At 39.0% G+C, this 11,197-nt stretch overlaps 2 protein-coding genes across 5 annotated transcripts; one reads left to right on the plus strand and one right to left on the minus strand.

Annotated features, from left to right (window-relative positions):
• The first annotated feature begins 6,298 nt into the window (after positions 1 to 6,298).
• LOC106420500 lies at positions 6,299 to 8,524 on the plus strand. The gene has a single exon (XM_013861343.3). The coding sequence runs from the start codon at positions 7,187 to 7,189 to the stop codon at positions 8,159 to 8,161; it is 975 nt and encodes a 324-aa protein (XP_013716797.1). The 5' UTR covers positions 6,299 to 7,186; the 3' UTR covers positions 8,162 to 8,524.
• LOC106420498 (E3 ubiquitin-protein ligase Iruka) lies at positions 8,426 to 11,196 on the minus strand. Of its 4 annotated transcripts, none has more exons than XM_013861340.3 (6): positions 11,103 to 11,196; positions 10,587 to 10,740; positions 9,520 to 10,506; positions 9,289 to 9,438; positions 9,056 to 9,199; positions 8,426 to 8,887 (listed from the first exon to the last, which is right to left on the minus strand). In XM_013861340.3, the coding sequence occupies exons 3-6, from the start codon at positions 10,480 to 10,482 to the stop codon at positions 8,744 to 8,746; spliced, it is 1,401 nt and encodes a 466-aa protein (XP_013716794.1). In that variant the 5' UTR covers positions 10,483 to 10,506; positions 10,587 to 10,740; positions 11,103 to 11,196; the 3' UTR covers positions 8,426 to 8,743. The 4 variants fall into 4 exon arrangements, with proteins under 4 accessions (XP_013716794.1, XP_048621616.1, XP_013716795.1 ...); XM_048765659.1 differs by having other exon boundaries at positions 11,120 to 11,188; XM_013861341.3 differs by lacking the exon at positions 10,587 to 10,740 and having other exon boundaries at positions 11,120 to 11,196.
• Position 11,197: the final 1 nt, after the last annotated feature.

Consider the following 11,197-nt stretch of genomic DNA (forward strand, 5'->3'; position numbering starts at 1 on the left):
TGCACAAAATCTAAATATGGCAAGTGGAGCTGGGGAATGAATGCAAACACAATATGAGATTTCTTTTTTTAAAATTTTCGTGAATCAAATGCAAGAAACTTCTTCTCTTTTGTTTTTCTTTTCTTAAGAACAATAACAATACAAAAACTGTTTTTATGGCTTTTCGGTTTATGATGAAAACAAATGCAAGCAAATGAAATATGATGCAAGGATAGATATCACCTTAGTCAGGAGCTTGAGCTCTGATACCAAAATGTTGTAGGCACAGGGGGGGGGGGGGGGGTAACCCACGAATTGATAGAGGTTGGATCCAAGCTACAACCTGAGAACAATGAGAACCGATTTTTATGAGTTTTTAGAGTTTTATATTGCAAACAGAAACAAATATGAATATGAATCAAAATGATAATATGAATAAAAACAAATAGAAAAGGGATAGATTGATGGAGATGGGATCTTTGTTGCTGGATGTGTATCACTCTCAACAAGGATCAATGGATGGGAGATGAATGAAGATGGAACCGGTCTTGCTGGATGTGTATCACTCTCAAGATCGATTAATGGATGGAGATGGGATGATGGACGCCACAAAGCTCTGTGAAAGGAGGCTTTGATAAGTCAAGTTGCTCCAGAGTTGTTTCTCACACACTCAAAAGACTTAGAACAATAGTTTTGACAAAACTAGAAAAACTGAATAATTCATAATACTTTCAAAGATGGGTGATTTACAATGAAACAAAGACTAGAGCTTTATAGGCTCGACCAAGGACTCTCTAACAGTCATAAAATGACATAAGGAAAGAAATAAAATCGAAATAATAAACTTGGAAGCAAAGGAATTGATGGCTCCTTGAAAACTAGCCGTTGGAGGCTTAATGATGAGAATCTTGGCCAAATGAATGTAGATGGGGTCCTCCTTGTATCTGGACGGTTTGAGGGGGTAAGTGAGCTTCCTGGGAATCTTCTTAATGGTCTGGAAGGTGCTGATGTCGTGCATAGACTGAAGGAAAAAGAGCTGTTGGAGTTTTAATGCTTGAGACTCCAAATAAGGCAAGTTGGGGTTAATGAGGATCCTCCTGATCCTATGTGGGCTGGTGCATGGAATGAACTTGTCTGACTCTTCTGGACCATTGGATAGACTTCCTGAATGCATAGATATATCTCCTGGTCGCCAATGTCTGGTTTGAAGCTGATTGAACCGGTTAGCTTCCAATTGAGGCAAGTGTAGAACTGGTTTGACCGGTTTTGGAGATTGGATCATAACTTCATAATTCCGTGTCCATTTCTCCTGATCTTTGGCTTTCTGGAAAGCTGATAAACTCCTCTTGACTCCAATGATGGGCTTTGCTTCAGGCCGCTCCTTCCTTGGGCTGGAATCTCCTTCTAAAGTCGGGTACTCGCAGATGGACGGGCTGAGAAACCTCTGAGTTGAAAAATTCATAACTTCTTGCTCCGTGAATATTTTGGCCCAATTCCAATTGGCCTGGACTCCTTCTTGAGTTTAGAATCCATAAAAATTATCCTCGTGACTTAAACCCTCCTGGTTTGTAAGATACAGCATTTTTAGTGCACATGTGTTCTGCTTGGCGCTTTGGCTGGTTAAGTAGGGCTTTGGGTTGACCTCCGGTTCGGTTGCTGATCTGATGACCACATCACATCTCCTCCTTCAGTCTTGTGGTACACTGATGGTTCCTTTGTGCACTTCTCAAATCTCATCTCCTTGATAACCTGATCGAGTTTCACATTCCATGCTTTGGGTGTCTAGTGTAACACACAAACTCGATCCTCTTCTCCTTTCTTGTCAGAACCAGTCGGTCTATCTACAAGCTCCCACATCTTGTTTCTTGTGATAGATTTTAACTCGTCTGCTATAGCTTCAACCCAATTCTCTTCACAAAATAGGTTGAACTCATCTGAGGCTAACACTCCTCCTCTATCGGTGCATCCTAGATTGAACATAGCTGAGGCAACCTCTCTTCCTCTATCGGTGCAACCTAGATTGAACTTAGCTGAGGCAAACTCTCCTCCTTTATCGGTGTGAAATTTTTTGAACCAATAAAATGCCTCATGATTATCTGCTGGCGTTGGTGGTGCGATTCGTCCACACAAATCTCCAAGCAATAATATCAATGGCTTTGATGTATGAACCATGGCCTTAGTCAGGAATGAGTCTTTGATTTGCTTCTCTGCGAGACATGTGTCACACACGCCTTTTTTATGTGTTACACTCGGGAATAAATGTCCCGTTTGCTTTCCTGCGAGACATGTGTCACACACGCCTTTTTTGTGTATTACACTCGGGAATAAATGTCTCGTTTGCTTTCCTGTGAGACATGACACACGCCTTCTTTGTGTGTTACACTCGACATTCCTACGACCATCTCCTTCCTTACCATGTTGTTCATCACTTCATAGCTTATATGTCCCAGTCGAGCATGCCACCTCCATGTAGCATCTTCGTCCCTGACATGCAAACACTCCGGGTAGCTTATCTCTATAGGGGTCTTGTAGAGACGATTTGAAGATCTTGTCACACAAACTAGCAACCTTCCATGCGAATTTGTGAGCATTAAGTAGACATCTTTCATGTTAACCTCACATCCATTCTCTGTTGCTTACCCAAGACTCAATATATTGTGCTTCAGGTCGGATATATAGTATATGTCTTTGAGTGCCTTCTTCTCTCCAGTCTTGTACACAAAAGTAACCACACCCCTTCCTACAATGTAAACACACATTCCATCACCAAACTTCACTTTCCTTTTAGTGTTGAGATTCAAACTCAAAAAGAACTCCTTGTTTTCCGTCATGTGATTTCTCGCTTCATTATCCAAATACCAGACACTTGAATTGCCTTTGTCGGTATCAATATTCTTTGGAATCACCTTATTTTCGTTCAAAAACACCACTTCATGTACATAAAGTACATCGGCCTCTTATGTCTGGTTTAGGTTGGTTTCTTGATTCTCCTCTGTCTTCTCGGGACAAACAGTTACGCAGTGACCAGGCTTGTCACATCTCCAACATATCAGCTTTGAACGATTCTTCTTCGAGATGTTATATTCGGTGTGTGACACACGATTTTGGTTGTGTGACCTACCTCGACCTCTGCCTCTACCATTCCGTCCTCTTCCTCTACCACGAGAATTCTCATAGCCCCTCTGACTATGCTCTTCATTGTTTGAAAACATCAGCTTCCCTTGGTCTTCTTTCTGAGTTTCTTCTCCTACACGCTCCTCGTACGCCTTAAGCCTTCCAACTATGTCCTCAAAACCCGTCGAGTTGAGGTCTAGGACTTGCTCAAGCGATGCTATGATCTGGATATACTTGTGTCTCGGAAGACCCTTTAAGAACTTCTTGACCATCTTGGATTCTTTTATGTTCTCTCCCAACGAGGTTGCTTTGGATGATATGCCCGATATCTTTCCCGCGAAGTCATCGACCGTATCGTTATCATCTATCTTCAACCTATCAAACTCTTTCATCAACGTCTGAAGTCTCGCCTCCCTTACACGATCAGCTCATAGGTGTCGCGACTTGATGGTGTTCTAGATCTTTTTTGATGCAGTTTGTTCTCCCACCTGAAGAATCAACGTCTCGGGAACATATTGAAACAAAAGAGCTATCGCAACATCGTTCTTCTTTTGATTATCTGAACTGGGTTCGATCGTGTCCCACACTTCATGAACACGAAGTAGAACCTTCATCCTCATCGACCAAACTGTGTAGTTTGTTGATGTCAACATCGGACATTGGATGGATGTAGATCCAAGGTTCTTCGTGCGTGAAGCCCTAGTCATGTCAGCCATCTTGCCGTCACGTTCTCTTGTTCACAAGCACCAGGATCTTAAGCTACAACTTAAGCTTAGATCGAGTCTCCAGCTTGAAGCTTTGATACCAATTCAAGTCTCTTTGGAAACAAAGAATTATAAGAACAACTTTTCTTATTAGCTTTAGAAACTACTCAAAACTAAAGCTCTCAATGTTTCTCTCTTAGATCTTATGGAACACCTCTCCATTATACCTATATTTATATAAAAGACAATTCCCTTTAATATGTGGGATATGGAAAACACAAATCTAATCTAAATAGAAACTTCATTTTCATATTTCTAGGTTTCTTTATTGTGTTTATCTTAACATATTAAACATATACTCCCTCTGTTTTGATATGTAAGTAGTTTTAGCAAAAAAATGTTTGTTTCACAATGTAAGATGTTTACATAATCCAAAGCACTTTTTACATTTATTACATGTTTTGTGACCAATCAAATAATTCATACATTTTTATTATTGGTTGAATTTATGTATTAAATGCTATTTTTTCAAAAGTAAAAAGTTTTTTAATATTCACACTTCTAACTCAAACTACTTACAAATAAAAACAGAGGGAGTAATAATATGTTAAGTTTCTACAAGCTTGGAATTATCTGTGCTCTGTTCTCAACCTCCACTGATCTCGATTTGCTCCAGCTCAGAGATTCCCGGTAAATTCTCAAAGTTCTAAGCTTTCGAAGTGGGTTTCAAAGATAAATGCTGGGTTGTTTCTGCTCTGATGCAGTTTCGTGTTCTTACCTTCTGAGGGATTGATTTGGTAGGGTTTGTAGTATAGCCTGAGATTTAAGGTTCTTGGTCTACCGGTAGATAGTAGTAGATGTTGATCTTTATTCTCTAGGGCTTTGGTTTTGGGGGGGGGGGGGGGGGGGGGAGATGAAATCTGGAGTGGATTGGACTAAAAAGTTCTTGAAATGCTCCTGGATTTGAGTTTGAGAAGTTATAATAAGTCAATGAGTTGGGTTCATTGGTGTGAAGGATAACTAGACGCTGAGAGGGTGCACATCTAGTAGCACTCTGACTGTTTCATCGGGTTTTTAAGTTTAGAAGAAGAAAAAAAATGAAGTATGCAAGATCCTGAAAATTCTAGGATTGATTTGGTTGAGCTGAAAGTTCAACTTGATTTGATTCTAAAAAGTATTTTTAGTAATTGGGGAGGTTTCTGAGTCAGAAGGTTAGTAAAAGTGAGTTGGATAAAACATGTCACCGTCTTTTGGGGAAGGAGAATCTTCCTCTACACAACAAGTTGATTCACTCCATCTTGAGAAATGCATCTCTTGCTAAATCCCCACCACCTGCTGGTCACCCTAACCAGAACAGGAATGATCATGTTTGGTCAAATGGGGTGGTGTTACCCAAGGTGGCAATAAGAGACAGGCCTAGTCCACTTTACTAAGGCCAAGTCCAACCACACGGTAAAACAGCAAAATAGTGCATTGATTTGATGTTTCCTCTCTCCAACCCAACGGTATATCAAACTGCATTTTAGTGTCATTTTCCTTTTTGCTACAGTGACACACCATATTTGGTGCAACACTGTAGCAGACGGCAAAAGTTTTTTTTTTGTTTTTTTTTTGTTAAAACTGTTTATTTATGTATTGTTTAATTATATTTGATTTGTATGATTAGTTTATAATTGAATGAATTTTTTAAGTTATATCACCATTGTTTTGTTATATTTTAATTGTTATAAATATTAGGGTGTATAAAACAAATATAAAATTAAATTTTAAATACATAACAAAGTTTAATTCAAACATTTGTAGTTGGAATATTATAATATTTAGATCTAGTATGTTATAATTTAACTTTTGCTTGTGTGTTTAATTAATTAATATAACAGTATGTATTAATAATAATGTTATTATATAATGTAAATACACTTAAATATAATTATTATTTTAGTTACAATTTTAATATTAGTTAATATATTTTAGTCATAAAACTATTAATATTTATCAAAATTATTAAAAATAAAAGAATTTGATTAATAATAAAATAATGAAGAATATTCCTTTTTAGTGTAACATTTGGTGTTGTGGTTGGAGACACAAAAACATTTAGTGCTAAAACTACACTAAAATAGTGTAATTTTGACACTAAAATGGTGTCATGGGTTGGAGATGCCCTAAGCTCTCCTCATTTTAGCTGCTTGTCTCTGTCCCGTATGCATCCAACATGCGACCTCTGTTTCCATTTTATTATATTTTCTTTAAAAAGTGAATTATAAGTCAGAGAGATGGCTCTAAAAATTTTGTAATCTTTTTTTTTATTTAGTCTACCTAGCCATGATGAGAATAGTGTAGCCAGGCTGAGATATACAAAATCCAACGAGTACTACTGCACCAAGTAGATGAAAACTAAACCGAGAAATCATAAATAAAAACTTACAATACGGAATTTGACTCGAAAGTAGATATTATTGCTACAAAGAACAATTTGATTAGGTAGGTTCTATTCAGTTTGCGAGAGGAGAGAGATCAGAGAATCGAAAAGCTTTAGTTACATATATAAATATTTTGATATTTCTAGCTATGTTATATAGTACGAAAAGTAGATTAAAAAACCCTTGGCGACTTTGTGAGAAGCTTGGTGTCTAGCCATACCAATAATGTCGAGCGAGCAAAATCTCAATAAGCAAAACTTTATCAAGACGCAGAGAAAGGACATAACAGAAGACCAAAAAAACAGAGGATACAAAAAGGAAGAAGAAGAAGAAAAGGAATAAAAGCGATCAAAGCCTTCGGACATTCAAATCTAAAGGCAGTACGAATTTAATCGAAGCAAAGCAGAGGAGTCTTAAAAGAGAGACAGAGAGAGATCATTGGTTTTTGGTCGGAAAAAAAGTTACTTCTTTTGTTCGGTTTTTTTTTTTGGTCATTTGTCTGAATTCTCTCTGGGTCAATCATAGCCAAAAAAAAAAAAAAAAGGTTGAAGCTTGGGTCCCGCTTCTCTCATTGCGCAATTCGAAATTCATCCTCCTTTTTAAGGCAATTCGAATCCGTCGCTCTGTTCTCAAACCTTCACTGATCTCGATTTGCGGTGAAATTCTCAAAGTTCCAAGCTTTCAAAGTGGGTTTTGAAAGATAAAAATGCTCTGCTCTGCTCTGATGCAGTTTCCTGTGAAGTTCGTGTTTGATTTGGTAATTTTTTGAGCTAGGGGTTTGGTAATAATAATATATCCTGTTACTGAGTCAGCCCAGGTTCTTGGTGTTGTGAGCTAGAATAATAGTATATGCTGAGTTCTTGAAATGCTCCTGGATTGGGGTTTGACAAGTTGTAATAAGTCAATGAGTTGGATTTGTTGGTGTGAAGGATTTCATCAGTTTTAGAGTTTAGAAGAAGGATAAGTATGCAAGGTCATGAAGAAGAAGATCACAGGACTGATCTGGCTGACCTGAAATTGCATATTGTGAAGAAGGTTGGGGCTGAGAGATGTAGAAGGTATTTTTATTACTTGGGTAGGTTTCTGAGTCACAAGGTTACCAAGAGCGAGTTTGATAAGTCATGCCACCGTCTTTTAGGGAGGGAGAATCTTCTTCCTCTGCACAACAAGTTGATTCACTCCATCTTGAGAAGTGCATCCCTTGCTAAATCCCCACCACCTACTCGTCACCCTAACCATAATAGGAGTGATCATGTTTTGTCAAATGGGGTGTTACCCAAGGTGGCAATAAGAGACAGGCCTATTCCACTTGGGCAAAACAAAAAGGTTGAGAGTCCGTTACATCAGCCACATTGTAGAGGTAACAGAAACATGGAGAATGGAGGCGGTGCATTACTGGATAAAGTTAAGGTCGCTGCTCCAGTTATCAGAGATGAGGAAGCTCGAGAGGAGCGAGGTAGATTGACTCTTTCCACTACCCCTGTAGTTGCACCTCTAGGGATTCCATTTTGGGAAGCTAGTGTCGGTGGGGCCTGCAGAGCAAACAGGGCTGACTTCATTAGTTGCTATGACAGTGGTGGATTGTCAGACACAGAGATGCTGAGAAAGAGGATGGAGAGTATTGCAGTAGCACATGGTCTTGGAGGTGTTTCACCGGAGTGTACTAGTATGTTAAATAACATGTTGGATGTGTACCTGAAGAAACTGATTAAGTCATGCGTCGATTTGTCTGGAGCTCGGTCCACGAGTGGAAAGCAAAGTAATAGTTTGCCGATAGAAACTAGCAACCAACCATCTGACACAACGCAAGAACAACATCTTGTGTCTTTGCTTGATTTTAGAGCTGCAACGGAGCCTAATCCATCTCAACTTGGGGAACACTGGCCATTGCTTCGGGAGAGACTTTTGATGCGTTCGTTTGAGGAACGAGAAGGGATGTGAAGGAACATGTTTGAGATATTGGATATTGCAAATTGTCTGAGTAAGCTGCTCTGGTCCCAAAGCGCTGCATCACCTGATGGCTGAGTGCACATCTATGCCCTGCAGCTAGCAGACTTGGTGGTAACTTGGCCACTCCAGCGAGTTTCAAGCTCTGTGTATCATACAGGCCGGTAAGGGAATCAAGAGAGTTGTGGCAGAGATACAAGCTGGAGGAAGGTACAAACTATCATGTAATAGCTGCAGTACTGCGTTGTATGTAACATATAGTCTTAGAATTGTTCAGATTCATTTCTTGAAAACACATTGACATTTTTACATTTACTGAGAGTACTAAGAATGTAAGATTAAATCTTTGTTCTTCAAATGACATCTTTGGAATGCAATAAGCTGAAGAAAAACACAGGAGAGTTGTGTCATTAGACGAGAACACATGCAATAGAGAGAGACAAAGCGATTGTGAATATGTATGTACACAAAGGAAATGCTGAGGCCCTTTTTAGGCGGGTTCCATTGTTGTTCACAAGCTTTGGATGAAATAAATACTATGACGAACCAGGAGGCAGAAGAAGAAGAAGACGGTGGTTACTTAGAGGAGGAGGAGGTATCTGCAATGGTCTTGCAGATTGGGCACCAACTCTTCATCCGCAACCACTCTTGCACACACTTCAAATGGTATGCGTGCTCACAGTGTAGCCTTCCAACTTCATCACCTATTGTATACTCTTCCTGAAAACCAAAAAAAAAGATCATATGTATGAAGAAATCACCCATTATCAGTTCCATATTCACTGTCATGATCACCAATTCACCATCAATGAAACGCTTGTAATCATCAAAGATTCACAAAGACTTGATTAAGACTAACAAAGCATTAAAAAAAAAAGAGAGACAGACCTGGCAGATGCTGCATTTGGCATCTTCCTTGTGATCATTTGAAGGTTTCATCTGATAGATGCTTGTTTTCAAGCTCTTTGATATTGCTTCTTCTGTGAGAGCAGTACTTACTGTACCAATTCTCTCTTCTAAAGCTAATAGTTCCTGTATACATTCACAAGAAATAAAAAGACAAAAGGTAAAGATACTAGGTCCCGGAACGTAAGGGGGGGTTTGAAGATGCGAAGACAAACTTCATAGGACATGTTATCAATGTCTAGCCTCATGTCACGGTGTTGATCATAGAAGCTTAGTCCACCGAGAAGTAAACCTGTCTCCATGATAAGCAGTTCCTCGTAATTAAGCTCAATATCTTGTTCAATCCTATCAAGTTCTGGCAAAATCTGCACAAAAAAAAACATCATGGTAACGGCATTGCCATAAGCTATATTTAATAAAGTTGTAGAGTAACAAGCAATAGTTACCTCAGAGATCCCATCTAAATTGTAATTGCGAAAACTGTCTTGACTAGATAAAGAACCAAAGTCTGGGAAACCAGAGAAGAGCTCCAAAGAGACAGGAGAATTGAGATTGTTTGATGTCTCACTCTGAGACATCTCTCTTGTTGTAATAGAGGATAAACCATTTCTACTACCACTCCCTTGGTTAGTGAATCTAATGCGGCTGTCACCTCTATTTACTGATCTCTGACTCCCACCCGAAGCATCATTCAGAATGCAATGCCTAGCCCGTCTACCATCTGAAACAGAACCTCCTCTCGGGTTAAAGACAAGACGTCTCTCTTCAGAAGGTAGTTCTGATACTATCTTTTTGCCTCTAGCTGAGGAGCTAGAGCTGCTTTCTCCATAGACTCTTCTCTTACTGATTGTATCCACCTTCCCACTAATTCTTTTCTCCAATCCAAAACCACTTAACAACGGGCTGCATCCTCGGTTTGTTGACTGGCTAGAAGGACCAGGACGAAACTCTTGCTTGCTCAATCCAAATCTCTGCCTAAAGCCTTTCTTGGCTCTTGAGCTTGATGGCAAGTCTGAGGATTCCACTACCTTTAGTTTGTTGTGAACTCTTGGTTCTTCTTCCAAGATCTCTGTCTCTATCTCGTCCTCGCTACCTTTGCTGCTCTCTGATGAATCAATAGCTGTCTGAGGTTGCTTCTCATTTTTCACAGAAGAGGAGCTAGAGATAGAGACAGGAATCTTAGAGGAGGTTCCAATGACTTCCTTCCCATTTGGTGAAGAGCGGCTTGAAGTTGAAGACCACACTGCTTTCTCTTTCTTGTATGAAGAGCCAACGAACCGAGTGAACTTCATAGATTTTTTCTCATCACTGCAAATACTGTTGTTAAATCTGTCTCTCAGGACAACACCAGAACCCTTCTTTGTGTCCGGTCGCCCCTCAATGGCTCTTTTGCCTGACCACCGGTCCATGAACTATTTGGATGGATGCAATACCTGTAACAATTATAGTTTATCACAAAGTGTTTATACGCATGAAAGGAGCAAACTCTTGAAGCAAAAACTATTAGTATAACCTGCTAAAACCTGCAGTGCAATAGTTTTCTGACCGGACACAAAAGCATCATTTGAAGATAACGATAGTCTAACTACCACTCTTGTAATTGGGATTCAGAAAATAGGTTTAGGGGCGCCTAATCAATAATCTTTTCCAAAGGGCCTAATCAACGCCTAGCCAAAAAAAAACATTAGAAAAATGAAACCTTTCATTAGATCATCCAAAGGATTCTTTTTTTCACATGTCAATATATAATTGTCTAGACAATAAAATCTCATGAACGTAAAGAGAAACAAATCTTAGCTAATTTCAGTTTTTTTTCTAGACTTTCTCTGCTAATATCTTCCATGTTTTGTGTGTTTTCACAAGTAAAACATAGGTAAGTATATTACCCGGTCCAGACAAGAGATTCAAGAACAATAATAACATGATTCGTTTTCAATACATCAGAAGAAACACAGAAGTCAATATGACCAAAAAATATATAAAAATGATAGATTATCCAGAGAGAACCAAAGAGAAGATAGAAGCTAACCTTGTTCGAATGATTACCTTTCGACTTCTTGCTTCCTATCTTCTTTCTGGAAATGAGAAAATGATAAAAAACAAACAAATAGAAGAGCGTTTGTA

Source organism: Brassica napus, chromosome A3, assembly GCF_020379485.1.
Source record: "Brassica napus cultivar Da-Ae chromosome A3, Da-Ae, whole genome shotgun sequence".
In the NCBI taxonomy this organism is placed as follows: Eukaryota; Viridiplantae; Streptophyta; class Magnoliopsida; order Brassicales; family Brassicaceae; genus Brassica; species Brassica napus.